Source organism: Tribolium castaneum, chromosome 1 (assembly GCF_031307605.1).
Source record: "Tribolium castaneum strain GA2 chromosome 1, icTriCast1.1, whole genome shotgun sequence".
NCBI lineage: Eukaryota > Metazoa > Arthropoda > Insecta > Coleoptera > Tenebrionidae > Tribolium > Tribolium castaneum.
The window spans coordinates 385,961-407,380 of NC_087394.1; the positions used below are offsets into that span (position 1 = coordinate 385,961).

At 28.8% G+C, this 21,420-nt stretch overlaps 1 protein-coding gene across 2 annotated transcripts in view; it reads left to right on the forward strand.

Annotated features, from left to right (window-relative positions):
• LOC103314137 (uncharacterized protein) overlaps positions 1–21,420 on the forward strand; it is a 288,743-nt gene that overhangs the window by 227,512 nt on the left and 39,811 nt on the right. For both annotated transcript variants that reach the window (XM_064355937.1, XM_064355936.1), the window contains one exon: positions 5,567–5,584. In XM_064355937.1, the coding sequence (XP_064212007.1) occupies positions 5,567–5,584 (18 nt within the window). The remainder of the gene's footprint in view (positions 1–5,566; positions 5,585–21,420) is intronic.

The window sequence follows — 21,420 nt, forward strand, 5'->3', positions numbered from 1 at the left end:
AAAATTGAAAAAAAGTGAAAATCGACTTTTTTGCGTTTTTCTGAAAAACTGTAAGACTTAGAGAAACAAACAAAAAATCGTCTGATAGCGCTTAAAATTGTCTAATTTTTTCGTTTAAACCCGGGGCTCATTTTTCGTATTTTACCAGCTTTTCAAAAAAATTTAGTCTGCTGAAGTCAAATTTTTTTCATTAACTGAAGACGGGAGCTGAGCTGGACCACCCTGTATTCTAAGCTAATTGTCCGATGTTGGATTTAATGCAATTATGTTTGCAATCTTGTTAGTGAAGCATGCCGATGAGATTGGATTATTCATGATGTAAAATATTTATTAAAAAATGAGCACAGTCTTGAAGCAACTTTGTTGCTGACTGAAAGTTTATTTAGTTGAACGAATCGATCAGCATCTCAATTGTGCTATTTTAGCATCTCAACTCGTGTCTAAACAAACCAAACAATCGCATTTTCGTTCGATCAAAAGTGATTTTTTTTCACAAGAGTCCCACGTGTGTGCTGACCACAAAATGTGCGATGTTGACGTCAAGTACTTGGGTAAATGCAGGAAATAAATCACATCTACAGTGCTTCTGTAAATAAACGGGGAAAAACTCCCGTAAATAATTATGATGTTCATAATTTGCCAACAAAAATCGAATCCAATTTAAATTTGTTAATTAGAGACTTTTGCCGAAAAAACTAAATTGGCATCAATTTTGTTAGTGGCGATAGTTTCGGCACGAATTTTACATTGTCTAGTTTTTAATTAATGTATAGGTGTGTTAGTACGTGCTAATGAATGCGACTCTCGAATTGAAAAGTTTTAAAAATTAATTAATTAAAGTTGGAAACACGACTGGTTTGTTTACCGGTGTGTGAAGGGATTTAAGGCAGAAAAGCAAATTAAGCATTTTTCTTTTTTAGAAATATTGCAATCCAATCTGAAATTTTCTTGGAAAAAACAAATTTTTTATTCTCTAAAAGGAGAAACTATTTGGTGAAATAAATGTAATTAGTTTCCAATTTTAACTGTAGAAATCGATTGGTATCAATAAATATGTATCAAAAACATTGTTTTTTTGTTTATTCTTACATAAAGTTATAAAATTTATACGAAAAAAACAAATAATTATTGTAAAACATAAATTATGTCTTATAGGTTTGCTGAAATTAACTTTTTTTAAGCAATACGTATGTAAAATGATCCAGGAAATTCTTGGGTAACGAGAAAACCGAATAATTTTTGGCAAATATCAGCATTTATATTTTTTTTATTTACATTTTTTTGGCGAAATTCTCAAATAAAATTGAGTTTTTTAAACATTGTGTATGTAAAATGTTCTCAGAAATCGATTGGTGTTGAGAAAACCGCAACATTTTTTACTGATTTGAAGATATTAATGAATATTTTATTAAAATAATTAGACTTATAGAAAAAAATTAAATATTTTGAACTAATTACGTGTACAATGTTCCGAGAAGTCAATTTGTATAAAAAAGCGCAGTTTTGAAAATATCGGTGAATATTCAAATTAATGTTATTTTCATTTTTAATTGCTTATTTTTCGGAAAAACATGACACCAAAGTGATATTTTGTAACATGTGCGTGTGTAAAATGTTCTAAGAAATCAGTTGGTGTCCTTGACAGTTTAAAGACTAAATATTCTTGTTTCACAAATTATTTCAATAAATCGACGAATACGTACGAAAGGATAATATAGTTATGCGTTTTTACCTAATTTTTATAAAACATTGGCATTTTTGTAAGCTATACGTATGTAAAATGTTCCGAGAAATCAATTGGTGTCAAGTAAATGCCATAGCTCTTGACGGTCTAAAAACTAAATATTTTTGTCAATTCATTGCACTTACTGAGAGTATGTAAAATGTTCTGAGGAATCTATTGAAACACGACAAGAAAACTTCAAAATTCTTGTAATCTTAAAGATATATTGTCAAAAATATTTTAGAAAATTTTATTCTTATTGTTTTTTTTTTCTCGTATTTTGGACAAAACTAAAAGACAGAATTTACATATTTTAAACTATGACTGTGTAAAATACCTGACGGAATCGATTGGCGTCGGTAAAGTAGCAAAAACTTTGACAGTTTTTAAAGCATTGACAAATATGTACTAGAGAACTTTTTTTCTATGTATTTTTTTATATCATTTCTATTTATATGTTATTGTTTCGCCTAAATTGACATTTCTTTGAGCTATAAGTGTGTAAAATGTTCCAAAAAATCTAATGGGTGACATTTTTAAACACTTCATTGTTGTTATGTCCTTATTTAAAAAAATATAACTATTATTATTTGTATTTTTTTTGGTTGTTTTGTTATTTGTCAGTTTTGTCGCAACTATCGTAAAAATTGATATTTTGATGCACTGCGTATGTAAAATGTTCCGAGGGATCAATTGGCATCAAAACAACCACATTTTTTTTGACTGTTTTTGAGATATCGATAAATATTTAATATATTTGTTTTAATATTGTCTATTTCTTTTTTTTTAACTATGAGCTTTGCTTTAAGTATGTAAAATGCTTCGAAGAGTCAATTGATGTGGGTTTTTAGTTTTGAAATTGTTTTTATATTTTATTTTATTATTTTTGAAAATCGTTTATTTTGTGTTTTGTTAATTTTGGCGAAACTATAAACCAGAGTATATATTTTTTAATCAATTAGTATGTAAAATGTTCCAAGAAATCGATTGGTGTCGAGAAAAATTAGCAAACATTTGTTATAATGTTTGTTTCTTTTTTAAATGTTCCAAAGAATTAAATGTGAAATGTTTTTTGGTGAAAGTCTGTGTCTAGTCCTTCGATTGTGCTCGTTCCTGATGTGTACATCGTTCAATTACTTAAACCCTCTAGTGTAGAGCCAAAGGTCCGGTCATATAATGAAACCAGTTTGCCGAACATCGTCCGGAATGTCCGAAATCATTGCCGGATCCACTTCAGGCCCTCTCCCTGTAATTTCCCTTGTGTTTCTTTCACAATCAGTGATTTTTGTCGCGCTTGTTTGCAAATTTTGCCGTAAATAAGGCATTATCCAAAACAATTTAGTCGATGTCTTAGAGATTCAAGACACGACGTTAATCTTATCAAAAACTTGTTATAATACAGAAGTAATCTTTCACAGTATTAAGGTACATCAAAGATTGCTCTCGGCTCGGAAGATGAAAGTAATTGGATTTGTCTCAGAGTCCGTAAATAAAAATAAACCGTTTTTCCATCTCGAGCGTTTAACTTTGTTTTAATGGAAGTTTTTCTAATTAAAAAACATATCTTGAACAATGTTAACGTTTCACCGGATTTGAACAAAGTTACGAAATCTTACTTAGGTGACGAAAAAAGTTGAATATCAACAAAAATCAGGCATTAAAATCTGGTAATTTAGGCCAATTTTTTATTAATTAAGAATTGAAAATAGAAACATATTTTTATTTAAACTACGTTTTGTCAAAAACTTATCTACACACAAAAAAATACATAACATAAACTAAAATCAAAATAAAATAAAATTGCATTAACAATATTTTTTATTTAATTAACATTCTTATTTTTAGTAAATTTTTATTTTTAAAATTTGTTATAACTAATTGAACTAAAAAAACTATACAAAATGGCATAGGACTCAAGGCGATATCTCGCAAAAAAAATATAATTTTCAAATGCCGATTACGGACAAACTAAAAGAGCTAGGAGAAAACGCTTTTTTCCATCGGAAAGAGCACATCAAAATCTATAAGATAGAATTGGTTTTGTTTGATTTTGAGACACTTTAAAAATTGACCGATTTCTAACGGGGGGGTGTTAACTTTTTTTTATTTTTTTTATTTTCTCATTTACGGCTAAACTATTCTAAAAAGTGAAAGTATTTTGATTCATGTCTATGCAAAATGATCCGAGGAATCGATTGGAATCAAGAAGGGCGCCAAATTCCCAATAGTTTTTTAATTATGAATTTTTGTGTACATGATCTAATTTTTGCTTTTATTTGCATTTTCTCGAAAACTATAAGTCGAACAACAATAATCTTTTTTGCAAATGATAGATCATTAAAAGAGCTTTCCAAAGATAGTACACATCATAGGGTTATCTCTAATAGTTCCGGAGTTATTGCTTGATAAATGATCCGGGTACCAGAAGTCGACAAAATTCGTGACAAAAATTGAAAAAATCAAACATCAAAAATTCGAACATATGAACTTTTTTTGACTTTTAACAACTGTAGAGGAATGTAAGGGCATATACAAGTCTAAAAACCTACGATAGAACGAGTTTTAAAAAAATTTAATTTTTTCACCTTTTTAAAGGTAAGTGTATTACTCAGGAAGTTTTAGCAAAAAAAATCAAAATTTTAAATCTCGTAAAAAGTTGGTGTAATACAGAAAATGAGCCGCTGAATTCAATGGAACAAACCGCATTGCTCTACGACTTTTAGTTTTTGAGTTATGAATTTTTTTGTTGAAAAATTATTAGGCAAAAAAATTAAAAAAAATTTTAATTTTTATGAAAAATTGATATAATATGTAAAATGAGCCGTAAAATTCAATGGAACAAACCGCAATGCTCTACGACTTTTAGTCTTTTTTTTATGAATTTTTTTAGTGAAAAACTTTCATCGCCTCTGAAGCCGGAACCGTTGCCCGGAGCGGCTCCGAGTTTAGTCGAAAAAATAGATAAAATTAAGCGCTATCAGATGGTTTTTTGTTCGTTGCTCTAAGTCTTACAGTTTCCGAGCAAAACGCGAAAAAAGGTTTCCATTTTCCCTATTTTTCAATTTTTAACCGCCAATTACGGCGAAACTATTAGAGTTATCGAGAAACGGAAAAATGGAGGACAAGCGGAATAAAAAACTCTACAAAATGGCATAAGACTCAAAGCAATATCTCGCAAATTAATAATTAATAATTATGAATTTTTGTGTACATGATCTAATTTTTGCTTTTATTTGCATTTTCTCGGAAACTATAAGTCGAACAACAATAATCTTTTTTGCAAATGATAGATCATTAAAAGAGCTTTCCAAAGATAGTACACATCATAGGGTTATCTCTAATAGTTCCGGAGTTATTGCTTGATAAATGATCATCAATTTGACTTTTAACAACTGTAGAGGAATATAAGGGCATATACAAGTCCAAAAATCTACGATAGAACGAGTTTTAAAAAAATTTAATTTTTTCACCTTTTTGAAGCAAGTGTATTCTCAGGAAATTTGAGCAAAAAAATTGAAAATTTTATATCTCGTGAAAAGTTGATATAATACAGAAAATGAGCCGCTGAATTCAATGGAACAAACGGCATTGCTCTACGACTTTTAGTTTTTAAGTTATAAATTTTTTTGTTGAATAAAATTTTTCGCTTTGAAATGGCTACCCTAGTTTTAAGCAAAAATATTTTCCTAAAATGTGTCCTGCAGTATAAATAATACATGCAAAATAACAAAACTCCAACTTTAATAATAAATGAGCTCGAAAAATCGGGAGCTAGTCTTGACCACCCTGTAGCTTATTTGAACGAAAAATAATGTTCTAATTTATATTTTTTTTCTGTTTCAGGGACTACTACTACGACAGGTGAGTGAAAATAAGTTCGGTCGTTTTTTCTCGATTCAATTTTCGAGGTACAAGGGCGTTTTCACGTTCTGTGTTTGCTCGTAAATTCGATTTAAATTGAGCACCGACTGGATATCGAGCACACACATGCAAACAAACAAATCCTTAATAAAAATCTGCGGTACATGAACGACGTGATTTCTTTACGGGATGCATCCAATTCGGATATGCAACACGATTTACCATAAACCAAAACGAATTCATATAAGAGCAGAGGACGTGACGTCGCAGTTCGGAAACTGGGGCAAGAATAAGAACGGTTTAAATGTGGATTAAGTCGGATCGTTGAATTATTAACGAATCATTTAATGATCTTGCTTTAATGAGTCTCATTTATTACTAGCTTTGAGACGATTTTTTTTGAATTATTGCCAAAGGCGCCACTTCTGATCTCCTCAGCCAGAAACTTTCAAGTTTCGTTAAAATGCCACAATTTATAGAAAATTAAATTATGGCACAAACAAATTGTAAAGAAAAGACTTTAGGATTGTTATTTAAATCCTAATGTAGCATTTTGAACCAGTTTCTTATAATAATTTTAAACCTAGAAGTCTTCTATTTTATTTTGTGTTTTTAGCGTTTTCAGTTAATAATTGTTAGTTTGTACAGTTTTCCGCACATTTGACTGTCTTAAACAACCAAAACGTACAAAAATTTAAAAAAACTTCCAGTGATATCCACTCAAAATAAACAAGTCGTAATTTAAAAAAAATGGTGGATGCGCCGGGAAAATATAAACTGATATTACACTGTACAATCTTTTACACATTTAAAGCCAGTTTTTATTACAATTTTTTTTATGAAAAACAAACAAATTTCAGATCAGACTTTATAAATTTGTTGCCTTGTTTTTGTGTAAGTATCCCAACTTTCAAAATAAAATCAGACACGTAAAAAACAGGAATTTCTGATAAATAACTTAGATTATATTTATCTTGTTTTGGTTACATTATTTAACTTTATTACCACGTTTTTTAATAATGATTGAAAATTACAAAAGAATTACAAAAAAAAATGAATAAGTGTCCAAATTGTTTTTTTTTTATTCTACAAGTTTAGCAAATTTTTTACAGTCCTTTTTGCATAGTCTTTCAAATCTATACTAACGTTATTTAAATTGTAATGTAGCATTTGAATAATTTTTTAAATTACTTTTAAACCAAAAAATCGTCTATTTTGTTTTGTATTTTTAGTGTTTTTAGTTAACAATTGTTATTTTGTACAGTTTTTGCATATTTGACTGTGTCCTAAGCTATCAAAACGTACAAAAATTTAAAAAACTTGCAATGATATTTACTCAAAATAAACAAGTCGTAATTTAAGAAAAATGGTGGATGCGCCGGGAAAATATAAGCTAATAGCTGGTTAAAATATTACCATGGACAATCTTTTATACATTTAAGGCAAGTTTTTTGTGCAAAATTTTCTTATAAAAAACTAACAAATTTCAGATCATATTTTATAAATTTGTTGCGGTTATCGCGCAATTATTTCAACTTCAAAAATCGAGACAGACACGCAACAAACTAGCATTTCTAATAAATAACCTATTATATGTATTTTGTTTTGATAATATTATTCAAATATCCTACCATGTTTTCTTAATAGTGTAAGAAAATTACAAAAGAATTACAAAAAATGTAAATGAGTGTCCAAATTGTTTTTTTTTATTCTACTATTCTATTTGCTAATCAGCAAATTTTTGAAGCAGTTATTTTTACATCGTTTTTAAAATTTATACTAACGTTATTTATATTGTAATGAAGCATTTTAAACCATTTTTAAAAAATTATTTTAAACCAAGAAATTGTCTATTTTATTTTGTGTTTTTAGCGTTTTAAGTTAACAATGGTTAGTTTAAACAGTTTTTGCACATGCGACTGTGTCCCAAACCATCAAAACGTCCGAAAATTAAAAAAAAATCAATGATATTCACTCAAAACAAATAAGTCGTAATTTAAGAAAAATGGTGGATGCGCCGGGAAAAACATAAATTAATCGTTGGTTAAAATAATACACCGGACAATCCTTTACACATTTAAAGCAAGTATTTTTTTTTAAACGTAACACATTTTATAAATTTGTTGCCTTGTTTTCGCATAATTATTCCAACTTGCAAAATCGAGAAAGACACGCAAAAAACAGGCATTTCTAATAAATAACTCATTATATTTATCTTGTTTTGATAAAATTATTCAAATTTCTTACCATGTTTTTTAATAGTGATTGAAAATTACAAAAGAATTACAAAAAATGTGAATATGTGTCCAAATTGTTGTTTTTATTCTAGAAGTTAAGCAAATTTTTTAAGCAGTCGTTTTTGCATAGTCTTTAAAATCTATACCAACGTTACTTATATTGTAAACCAAAAAATCGTCTATTTTATTTTGTGTTTTTAGCGTTTTTGGTTAATAATTTTTAGATTGCACAGTGTTTGCACATCTGACTGTGTCCTAAACCACCAAAACGTACAAAAATTAAAAAAAAATTGAATGATGTACACCTAAAATAAACAAGTCATAATTTAAGAAAAGTGGTGGATGCCCCGGGAAAATATAAATTAATAGTTAAAACATTAGATTAGACAATCTTTTATACATTTAAAGCAAGTTTTTGGTGCTAATTTTTTTTATAAAAAACTAACAAATTTCAAATCAGTTTTTATAAATTTGTTGCCTTGTTTTTGCAGAATTATTCCAACTTGCAAAATCGAGACAGACACGCAAAAAACAGGCACTTCTAATAAGTAACTCATTATATTTACCATGTTTTGGTAAAATTATTCAAATTTTTTGCCACGTTTTCTTTATAGTGATAGAAAATTACAAAAGAAAATTAATTTTAAACCAAAAAATCGACTATAGTATTTTGAATTTTTAGTGTTTTTAGTTAACAATTGTTATAGTTTGTACAGTTTTTGCACATTTGAGTGTGGCTTAAACCACCAAAAGGTACAAAAATTAAAAAAAAAATTAATAAAATCCACTCAAAATAAACAAGTCGTAATTTAAGAAAAATGATGGATGCGCCGGGAAAAATATTAATTAATAGTTGGTTAAAACATTACAGTGGACAGTCTTTTACACATTTAAAGCAGGTTTTTAGTGCGTTTTTTTTATTAAAAGCGTAACAAATTTCAGATCAGATTATAAAAATTTGTTGCCTTGTTTTCGCATTATTATTCCAACTTGCAAAATCGAGGCAGACACGCAAAAAACAGGCACTTCTAATAAGTAACTCATTATATTTACCATGTTTTGGTAAAATTATTCAAATTTCTTGCCACGTTTTCTTTATAGTGTGTGAAAATTACTAAAGAAAATTAATTTTAAATCAAAAAATCGTCTGTTGGATTTTGAATTTTTAGTGTTTTTAGTTAACAGTTGTTAGTTTGTACAGTTTTTGCACACTTGACTGTGGCTTAAACCACCAAAACGTACAAAAATTTAAAAAAAAAAATTATAATATCCACTCAAAATAGACAAGTTGTAATTTAAGAAAAATGGTGGATGCGCCGGGAAAATATAAACTAATAGCTGGTTAAAATATTTCCCTGGACACATCTTTCACACATGTAAGGCAAGTTTTTAGTGCAAAATTTTCTTGTAAAAAAATAACAAATTTTAGATCATATTTTATAAATTTGTTGCGGTTTTCCCATAATTGTTCCAACTTCAAAAATCGCGACAGACACGCAAAAAACTAGCATTTCTAATAAATAACTTATTATATTTATTTTGTTTTGATAATATTATTCAAATTCCCTACCATGTTTTCTTAATGGTGTAAGAAAATTACAAAAGAATACAAAAAATATAAATGAGTGTCCAAATTGGTTTTTTTATTCTACTATTCTATTTGCTAAACAGCAAATTTTTGAAGCAGTTATTTTTACATAGTCTATAAAATCTATACTAACGTTATTTATATTGTATTGTAATGTAGCATTTTCAACCATTTTTAAAAATTAATTTTAAACCAAGAAATCGTCTATTTTATTGTATGTTTTTAGCGTTTTTAGTTAACAATTGTTAGTTTATACAGTTTTTGCACATGCGACTGTGTCCTAAATCACTAAAACGTACGAAAATTAAAAAACATTCAATGATTTCCACTCAAAATAAACAAGTCGTAATTTAATGAAAAATGGTGGATGCGCCGGAAAAATATAAACTAATAGCTGGTTAAAAAGTTACCGTGGGCAATCATTTACACATTTAAGGCAAGTTTTTTGTGAAAAATTTTTTTATAAAAAATTAACAAATTTCAAATTAGATTTTATAAATTTGTTGCCTTGTTTTCGCATAATTATTCCAACTTGCAAAATCAAAGCAGACACGCAAAAAAAAGCATTCCTAATAAGTAACTCATTATATTTACCCTGTTTTGGTAAAATTATTTAAATTTCTTGCCACGTTTTCTTTATAGTAAGTGAAAAAACAAAAGAAAATTTATTTTAAACCAAAGAATCGTCTATTTTATTTTGAATTTTTAGTGTTTTTAGTTAACAATTGTTAGTTTGTACAGTTTTTGCACATTTGAGTGTGGCTTAAACCACCAAAACGTACATAAGTTTAAAAAAAAATTAATAATATCCACTCAAAATGAACAAGTCGTAATTTAAGAAAAATGGTGGATGCGCCGGGAAAAATATAAATTAATAGTTGGTTGAAATATTACACTGGACAATGTTTTTTACATTTAAGGCAGGTTTTTAGTGCAAAATTCTAAAGCCTAACACATTTCTAGATTCTCCAAAACCAAGGCACACTAGTTTATTCCGTAAAAATATTTTTTAAAGAGTTTTTAAATAAAAGAAGCTTTAAAAAATATATTTCGCTTGAATATTTCGACAACTAATCTACCCCTAAAATATTCTCACTTCATGTTGGAGCAGATAATGCCCCGAACACTAGATCACGATAACACGTCGACCCATGTGAACAGAATCTTTCCTCTGGAGGGTTAATTCAATCCCATTTTCTGACGAGTCATGGCCAAAGTCCATTTGTATTCTGATGTGGATATGTAAATCAAGGGCGCTTCGGCATGTTTGTAATAAAACTGGCATAGTTTTAATGAAACTAAATTCTCGATTGCAAAAATTCCGTGTTTAATTAATTTAAGTATATTTTGCCAAGCTTCAAATTTCAGTGAACTATTATTATTATCGAAAAAAATCGAAATGAAATTTTGCAAGTTGAGTTTGACCGTCGTGCATAAATTACGGTGGCTTGTTTTCTTAAAGTTGGAGTTTTAAAAGTGAGGCATCTATCTTCGTCTATTATGCCACAGCTCATTTCACAATGTCAATTTAAATTAGCATTTTTAACTGTTTTCCAAACTTTGTAGCTTAATTCACTATTTACTCTGTTGGAAAGATAATTTTCACAAAGTTGCCTATTATTCCTTTGATTTGCATAAAAATGGAAAATTTGCCCGGTTTCAAAATTGCGATTTTACTCAAACGTCCTACAAGGAACGTTACTTAGAGTGTTTGTGTTGGCTAATTTAGGTACCATTTCAATGGTTTTTTCTCTTCTTACAAATAGAAATTCGTGCCTTATCTCTGGCTGAATAAAACTGGCTTTAAACCCTTTCATTTTCACCCCTCGTTTCGAATGTAAAAAATTAAAATTTCCAGCTTTGTATTAGCAATATTGGCGTTGTAACGGGTCGATAAACCCGCCCTTATGCTTTTTAATACCGTTAAGTATCTAATCGCATTATTTGTCGGTTTTATGGATAATTCGGTGGAATAAAATTGGAGTGTCTTTTGATGACTGCTGTGAACGAAAACATTTATAGATTGGGAATTATTTATGCGGTCCCTGCAGGAATCGATAATGGCAGGAAACCTGCAAAGCCGGTCCTGAATTATACAATGCGAATCGAGCAAATAAAATCACAAACTCTTAGCCGAAAAATTACAAGTGCATCGATTTTTAATTTCCGCACGTTAATAATTTAAAAAAACTGAAAGCTGGAATTTTAGTGACAATGTCAATTAGGTGCGGGATGTAATAATTTTATGTAAATTTTTGATAGAGTGCACTATACGTTGCTTTTAGTGCTGATTATAGTAGTATCCAGTTTATTAGTCCCAAAGGTGCCGATTAATTATTTAAACGTTAACGCTATTAAAACACGATGAGGATCAATTTTTTGTTAGTTAATGTAATACTCACCCAAGAGCAATTTTTTTTATTAAAAATTTTATTAAAATTATTTTGGGAATTGCAAATTCGAACGTTTTATTCAGTTTAATATTTTTCACTTAAACCAAAAAAAAAACGCTTTAAAACATTGTTTTACAGAACCATTCATTAAAATATAAACAAGTTTTTCATTTTATGGAGTTTTTGTTTAGTTTCAAGCGTTTTTTTCGGGGGAAAGACTGTAAAATTGGTTCGAAAATCTTTTCCATTAATTCCCATCAATATACTAGTTAAAGCAAAAAACTTACAAAAATATTCGTTTTTTTTAATGATTTCTTCTCGAAGAACTTTTGCAAAATAATGATAAAGACAATAAGGCACTAAATTTTAAAATTACTCCTGAAACTTTATTTGTATAAAAAATGTTTTCAAGTGAAAGAAATTTTCAAACGTACTGAATTTAAAATATTTCGTAGAAAATAAAACAAAAACATTGAACCAAAAAGTTTATGCGATTCGCTCTTAGACTTATATTTTCATTAAAAAGTTATTTATTATCTTATTATTTGTCATTTTTGGCCACTGTTTTTCAGGGAGAAACTCACAAAGTTTATAAATGTGTAACTTTAAACGAAATTTAAGTAAAACTGTAAAATTGTTAACTCACAGAAAAGTTGAAGACAAGGCAGAAAACTTATAAAAGATTCGATGTTTCCTCCAAGTTAAGTTTTTTTTAATGCATTTTTTTCTCGAAAAACTTTTGCAAAATAATGACAAAACTCATAAGGCAGTGAATTTTTGAATTACATCTGAAATGGCTAATTTTTAATTTAGATAAGTTTTAAAGCAAGTTTTATCAAAAAATCCGCTAAATTTAAAATACTCTTAATAATTTAAAATGCAATACTTTCATTAGATTCGCTCTTTACACTTATTTTTATATAAAATTTACTATACTCAACACAAAAAAAATGATTTGTAAAAGTAGGTCAGAGGTGCATTATACAGAGTGAACCAAAAAAACGCTCAAAATTCATCTTTGATATCATGACATTTGTAACGTTGTTCTAATTTTTTTTTTAACTGCCAACCAATATTTTTGTTTATTGTTTTAGAAAATATACATCTTTAGTTTTCTGGTAACAAGAAAAAAACTTTAAAAAATTTTTAAAAATGAAATTTAAACAATTACAAAATAAATAAACACAATTATACACAAGGGGCGTTATTTTTTTGTCCTTGATTTATTTTATAACCAATAGTAGTTTTTTTTTCAGTATAATTAGCACAAAATCACTTAATATGACTCATTAACACAATAAAAAAATAAAGAAAAACGAAATAAAGCAACATAAAAAAGATAAAACTTTTTGAATAATACTTTCTTTAACTTTTATATCAATTTTAAGTTTGTTTATTTTTTTTTTTTTTTTGCTCTATTATTTTATTTTTCTTTACTTACCAGAAAGATGTATACTATCCACAACACAGGTACAAAAATGTCAGTTTTTTTAAAAAATATATAATTGACTTCATTACTTAAAAACGAATGATGTCAATACGGTGTCAAAATATAGCTTTTAAAAAATAAAATCGCCTTGATTTTTTTTGAAAAATTATAGAAATAAATTGTGTGCGCTATTTTTATTTGGTTTTGTCTATAGAATCCAAATAATCAAAACAAGTTTTAATTTCTTTTACACACTCTCTTACTTTTCTTGATTTTGAGGCTTTTTCAGCTAAAAATTGGAAAAATTGCCACTAAAAATAATGCATTTGTGGTTGAAATTTAGAGGGATTTTCCCAAAAGTGTCAGAAATTTGGCAAAAGAACAGCAGAAAAACGTAAAATTAGTAACAAAAGTTTCGTCTCTTTCAACTGATCTTAAAGCGTTTTTAAGCAGAACAATTTTACATAAACAAGAAACAAATTTTTAAACTTAGAGCAAAAATATACAGCAAATATTACAATATTTTTTCTGAAAAACAAGACAAAAAGTTAGTGTTATATTTTCGCCCGGCGCATCCACCATTTTTGCAACTGATTTTAGGTCTTGTATGTTTTCAAATAACAAATAAAACTAAGTCTTTCTAACTTTTCTGTAACTAACTGAATGCGTTTTTTTCAAGTGAAAATAATAAAAACAACTTTTGAAACTTCTCTATCTTACACTGGGAATTAAATTTTTAGTGAATGGATTTTAATACAAGTCCGGAATAGTTTTCGTAATGAAAAGTAAACAAAATTTCATTTGTTTGCAGATATAAACTTTGTTATTTAACTGTTGGCAAAGTGACAACAAATCTTCTCTTATAGTTTAATTTATAAAGAAGATAAACTATCTAAATTTCAGTTTATGAAATATTCCGCTTGCAAAACTTTTAATCAGGCTGTGCGACCTTATAATAATAAAAAAAAATCTCAAAATTGTTTCTGGTTGGAAAGGTGGGTTTTTCCCAGCGTAAGATTCATCCCGAAAGCCAACATGTCAATTTGCTCTGGCATTCAGCCGATATTCGGTGCACAACACCAAAGCAAATAATCCAGCTCGGAGCTTAATAGCCGGCAAAGGAGGTTCGACTGCATCCTGCAGGACCTCTTACATATTCATCAGGGTTATCTGTCGGACAAGCTGCGGCCTGCTCCAAACGATAAAGGAATATTTACTCTACTTCCAGTCTGTAATTAAGCACACCTATATTTGCATGCCTGATTAGATCTGGGTTGCTCCGATAGCCATTTGCATGGAGTTTTGTTTGTGTTGGACTAATCACGTCACATTTTATCAACATACGTGCCGCCAAATAGCCAAATCTCGACTATATTCCAATTAGCTGTGTTCTTATGTTTGCGATTATTTTTTTTTTCGACTGACGTCAGCTTTAATTATATTTGAGCTTACGACGAGATTTACATTCCGATTATTGTCTGCGTTTGTTTTGGTTGATGAACTTTGCCTCGTTTTAAAGTTTATTAAAGCCAGCGACTTGCCAACTTTTATGCTACGTATATTTATTTCTAATTAGTGGAGACCGGGTTTTAGGGAATTTTAAGGACTTTTCTTAAAACTCGAAATGGAAATATTTGACTAAAGTCAGTTGTGTTTTAAATGAGTTTTAAATATCCTACACTTCCTACAGTAAAACCTCTCAACAACGGACACTAATGAGGAACCTTCAATTGTCCGTTGTGGAGAGGTGTCCGCTAATAAGAAGTAGAAATTTTAAATTAAATTAAATTGAATCTAAATTTTTTCTAACATCGGATGGAGAGTTGTCATTAGTTTAAATATAAAAATAAATATTCATTTGGTGTCGGTATATATTTTGTACATTTAACCAATGTAATTTTTATATTGAGATATTGTCTAAACAGGGATAGTATAAGACTAAGCAATATTTCATAAATGTTACCACATAAAATCAGTGTATAAAAGTTTTGTTACAAAAATGTCCGTTGTGAAGAGGTGTCCGTTTTACTGTAATTTAAAATAAGATATTTTTTTTAATTTTTTATAAGTACTTTGTTTAAAATCATTACCCAAAATTTTTTAATTTTGTTAGTTATTTTATTTTTTGTTTCTTAGGTGTCCAGTATTTCAGCTTTTTAGTTTTATAATTTCCCCATAGTATGTCATAACAGAATTTTAATCTTACTGTTTTTTTTTATTACTGTTTTTATGTTTTTTAGTCTCTTAGTGTATTTGTTTTTTATTTAAAATCTAATGTTTCAATTCATTAATGTTTCTTCTCTTAAGTTCTATAGTTTTTTTGTCATATTTTCGGTTTGTTAGTCGCTTAGTTCTTCAAAATTCTGAAGTTTCAATATTTTTTAGTTTTTTGTGTCTTTAAAATTTTATCAGCGTTAATGTTCATTTGTCAGTGTCTAAACTTTTAATTCTTAAAAATATTATAAATTATTTTTTAATTTCACACAATTTATGATTAAAAAAGAGTGATTTTGTCAAAAAAAAAATCAAATTATTTCAAAAACTAACCAAAATCGACCATTTTATTCGCACCTAAGACGAAATCCCGTTCTATGAAAAAGATCGGCCCTTAAACCGGTTCACTGGTGTCTCATTTGTTCCAGAACTGGGTAATTGACCAATAAAAATTTAAAAATTACCTGTTACTTGTTTAACTGTACCATAAAAAATTGCAAGACGATTGAAGCGTTTGTCATTGAATATTGGAAAGATATTCCACTCTTAATCTTACTATTTTTTAGTTATTTGTATTACTGTTTTTTGTTTGTTTTTTTAGTCTTCTAGTGTATTGGTTTTTTATTTAAAATCTAATGTTTCAATTCATTAATGTTTCTCCTTTCCAGTTATATAGTTTTTTTTGTCATTTTTCCAGGCTCAGTTTTTCAGAATTTTAGTTTTAATGTTTTTTATTTTTTTGTATCTTTAGGTTTTCATCAGCGTTAAAGTTCATTTGTCAGTGTCTGAACTTTTAATTCTTAAAAACTAATTAAATTATTTTTTAATTTCACACAATTTAAGGTTAAAAAAAGTGATTTTGTCAAAAAAAATCAAGTTATTCCAAAAACTAAGCAGAATTGACCATTTTATTCGCATATGAAAAAAACCGGCTCTTAAACTGGTTCACTGGTGTCTCATTTGTTCCAGGAATGAGTAATAGACCAAAAAAATATAAAAATCACCTCCTACTTGTTTAATTGGAACACAAAAAATTGCAAGACGATTGAAGCGTTTGTCATTGGATATTGAAAAGATATTGCACTCCCAAAAGGACCAATCATGAAGCGTCCAAAGCTGAGCAAAAAATTTTTGTTTGATTATTTTGTAAATGTCAGTCTAAACAACTGGAATTTCGCAGTTTTCTAAAAAAATTTAATTACACTTGGGTTTAAAAATTGTGGATAAATTGTGGAACGATTTGTTTTTGATAAAAATTGAGTCTCGCAATTATTTCGTGTTCATACTCAAACGGTTCGCAACGAGTTTTTTTATACTTTTTTCTGTAATTTGCACAATTTTTGTCGTCTTTGAACAAAAATTATTATTTTAGTCAATTTATGGATTTTTGGGACAATTGGTCATATCTCTATTTTGAAACTGAAAAACTGATTTAAAGTTTTTGTTTTAGCAAAGTTTTGTCTTCTCAAAAGTCTTCAGAAATTACTAAAAACCCAAAAATTTTCGGAAATGTTCCGTCAAATAATGACTATTACGACATCGCACTTGATGACCTTGAGTGCTTTAAGATGCCTATTAAAGCACCAAAATGGCGGAAAATTACAAAATATTTGTTAATTTCTTACCAAATAAAATTTCAGAGAAAAACAACACTATTTCTACGAGATCTATGCCCAAAAAGTTGCAAGAATGTGTCATCATGACGTCACAGGCCGAAAACCGCCCACTAGCTTTTTGATTGGTTCACTAACCTGACGTAACAAAACAACGCATGCGCGCTTTGAAATGGGAGTAGCTCGGCCTACTACGTCACGCGATCAAAAATTGCTTTTTTGGCCTTAATACTGAATATTTATTAAAATAAAAAAATGAGAGTAATCTAATTTTTTATGAATTATTTGATTGTGAATAAAAATTATGTTTTTGTCCACGGTAGGAGTAAATGATTAGAATAAAGCTTCCCCAGTTCGTTGTTTAATAATACTTTTACGACATATGTGTGTGTTTTATTCATTCGCGTTGCAAACATTTCCGTTTATGTGCGAATTATTTAATCTAGTGTGTGGGTCGAAGATGGTGGAAAGAAGCCCTCGAGGTGGCTCTCAAGGTGCTCAACCATTCAGATATTCCGCAATACATCGCCTACTTCACGGCCATTTCCAAGTCAATTTGGCGGTTCAACATCCCGCATGCAGACGCTAAGGAAATTCAATTAACTTTAATGGTTGATCCAACCATTGCCGACTTTGCGCACCGCACTAAAAAACCTACAGACGCCTCTGCCTCCTCCACAGCCACTCGAATAATATCCTTGTAATGGATTTAGAATTAAGTGATCGGTGGGAATGTCCCAGCGAATTTTATTATTTGCATATTTGAGGAAAAGGCGTCTGATGAAAAATACCTTCACTGAAAAAAACGCAGTTTTATTTCAGAAAAATTAAGGAATCCTTTCAAATTTGATCCTGGAAAATCTGCGACTTAACTATTCTATATTTCATCACTTTGCTAATCTCCATCAGAAAAAAGATGTTGTCTAGTTTTTATTTACTTTTCGTTCTTTATCTTCTTTTCTTTATTATTACTTTGTTTCGTCTAGAACTTTATTCTGTTTTTTATTCTTATTTCTTTTTCAAAATATTTTGTAATTTCTCTTCCTTATCCTCCATCTTTAATATTTTGCTGACTTTCTGTAATGTTTAATCTTATAAATCTTCTTTCTTAGTTTTTAATTCTATACTCTCTAGTCATTCTTATTTAGTACTCTCTTTTTATTTTTTGTTTTATCTCGTCATTTATTACTTATTTCTGTGCATTCTATTTTTTATTTATTTCCCCTCTGTTCCCACTTTTTTTTTACTTTGTCTCTTGTTTTCATTTATCGAATAGCTAAATCTTAGAATCCTTCACCATTATGCTAGAAATACTCATAGTTCTTCTTTTATTTTATCTGCAATTAATTACCTTTTTATTTTCTACAGTTAGTATCTACCTTTTTTTCCTTTATTTTTTTTGCTTCTTTTTTCTTGTGCTGCCGTATATTCAATTCTTCATCAGAAGATATATATATATATATATATATATATATATATATATAGTCCAGGTTTTATTTATTTTTTATTCTCTTTTTTGTATATACCCAATCTGTTTTCTCCAATTTCTTTGTTTTTTATTTTTTTTGATACCCTGTTCATTATCCTATTCTCTTTTCAGTCTTTTATCTTATAATTTAATTGAATATTGGATAAATAATATTTTTCTGTTCTCTTTATTTTTTTTATCTTATGTTTATTATCTCTTTATCTAAATCTTGTTTAGTTTGTCTTTTTTATCCACTGTCTTCTACTTTTGCCGTCTTCCTTTCATGTCCTTTATTTTCTAATATTCCTTATTTTTTATTTTCTATTCGCTCGTCATTTATTCTCTTTTTATTTCTTGTTCCATTAAGTTCTAATGCTTCTCTATTCCTTATTTATTAATTTTTTTCATCATTATTTTTTAAGAATCACCATAATATTACATTAAGATTAAATTTTTTCTATTTCGACTTCAAAACATTTTATAGAAGACAGAAAATCCATCGACAAATTAGAATAAACAAATAAAGCTGAACAGAAGAATATAAAATAAAACACAACGAAGAGAATCAATATGACAAAAAACAGATAAAAGAAAGTAATAAAATAAAAAGTAAACAAAAAAGTAGAATTAGAATAGAAACAGTCTAAAACGAAAAAAAAAAGAACAGAAGGCATAGAAACAAATTAATATTTAAAGTTAACGTTTTTTTGGATGTAGAAAGGAATGTGAAGTTTTTTGTATATGACGTTTTATTTTTACTAATTTATTTGTTTTGCTACTTCTCGAATTTTAATTAATTCTTGAAAATGATTGTGTTTTCATATCGTTTAACACTGAATGCTTGGTTACAGATAAATTAATTTTCAAAAGTAAATTTTGTGATCGATTTTAAATTTACGAAAAAAAAATCTGAAAGTTGGTCCTAATGATAAGAAGAATAAAAAAGTAAGTTGTACCCATTTAAAGGCTAATCCATCAGCCATATCGCTTATTGAAATAAAGTATGCGTCCGGATGATTAATGTCTCTGGATTCTTATAAGGGCATCATCGATTATCGAAAGGACGCGGAAAACCGCCGTGCGTTCAGACATCGGAATGTCATTTTCTCGGCTTTCCGACAGCTTCTCTTTGTTAGCTTGTCGACCGCAAGATATTTCCATTCCTTCGAACGAAAAATATCTCGGATCTGAGAGTGGTGGCAAAGTCACGACCTTCTTTCTCTTCTACAGGTAAGAATGTCCACCGAAAATGGAATCGAAACTTTTACGCCCGGATGACGACGTGTGTGCCGATGATGGATGGCCGGTTTTATCGTGATATGCGGACTATAATAACCTAATAAAAGTTTTAATATGGGATGGAAAAAATGACGACAGGTTATAAAAAATACCAAAGTTGGGCGGTGTGTGCACAGAAATTAAATGCCCAAGAATGAAAAGCTAAAAAAAAATTAAAAAAAAACAGTAAGTGATATAAAAAGTAACATAAAAACGTAACTCATAAATTTCAAATGCCCCAGTTAATAACTAAAAAAGATATAAAGATCTTTGCTGATAAATAATGGCATAGGTATCAAGGCAACATCTCGCAAAAAAATTCAATTTTCAAACGCCGATTACGGCCAAACTAAAAGAACTAGGAGAAAACGCTTTTTTAGATCGGAAAGAGCACATTAAAATGAGACACTTTTAAAATTGGCCATTTTTAACTTCATTTTTGATTTTTTTTATTTTCTCATTTCCGGCTAAACTACTCCAAAAAGTCGAACTATTTTTATCCCCACCTATGCAAAATGATCCGGAGAATCGATTGGCATCTAGAAAAATTGCCAAATTCCCAATAGTTTTTTAGTTATGAATGTTTGAGTATATGATCTAATTTTTGCTTTTATTTGCATTTTCTCGAAAACTATAATTCGGACAACAATAATCTTTTTTGCAAATGATAGATCATTAAAAGAGCTTTCTAAAGATAGTACACATCATACGGTTATCTCTAACAGTTCCGGAATTATTGCTTGATAAATGATCCGGATACCGGAAATCGACAAAATTCGCGACAAAAATTGAAAAAATCAAACATCAAAAATTCGAACATACGAACTTTTTTTGACTTTTAACAACTGTAGAGGAACGTAAGGGCATATACAAGTCCAAAAACCTACGATAGAACGAGTTTTAAAAAAAAAATAATTTTTTCACCTTTTTAAAGGTAAGTGTATTTAGCAAGTAATTTTAGCAAAAAAATTCAAAATTTTAAATCTCGTAAAAAATTGATATAACACAGAAAATAATTTTGTTATGAATTTTTTTGTTAAAAAATTATTAAGCAAAAAAATTTAAAAAATTTTAATTCTAGTGAAAAATTGATATAATATGTAAAATGAGCCGTACAATTTAATGGAACGAACCACATTGCTCTACGACTTTAAGTTTTTTTTATAAATTTTTTTAGTGAAAAACTTTGATCGTCTCTGTAGCCGGAACCGTTGCCCGGAGCGGCTCCGGGTTTAGACGAAAAAATAGATAAAAATAAGCGTTATCAGATGGATTTTTGTTCGTTGCTCTAAGTCTTACAGTTTCCGAGAAAAATGCAAAAAAAGTTTCCATTTTCCATTTTTTTCAATTTTCAGCCGCCAATTACGGCGAAACTATTAGAGTTATCGAGAAACAAAAAAATGGAGGACAACCGAAATAAAAAACTCTACAAAATGGCATAGGACTCAAGGCGATATCTCGCAAAAAAATTTTCAACTTTCAAACGCCGATTACGGCCAAACTAAAAGAGCTAGGAGAAAACGCTTTTTTAGATCGGAAAGAGCACATCAAAATCTATAAGATAGGATCGGTTTTATTTGATTTTGAGACACTTTAAAAATTGACCAATTTCTTTA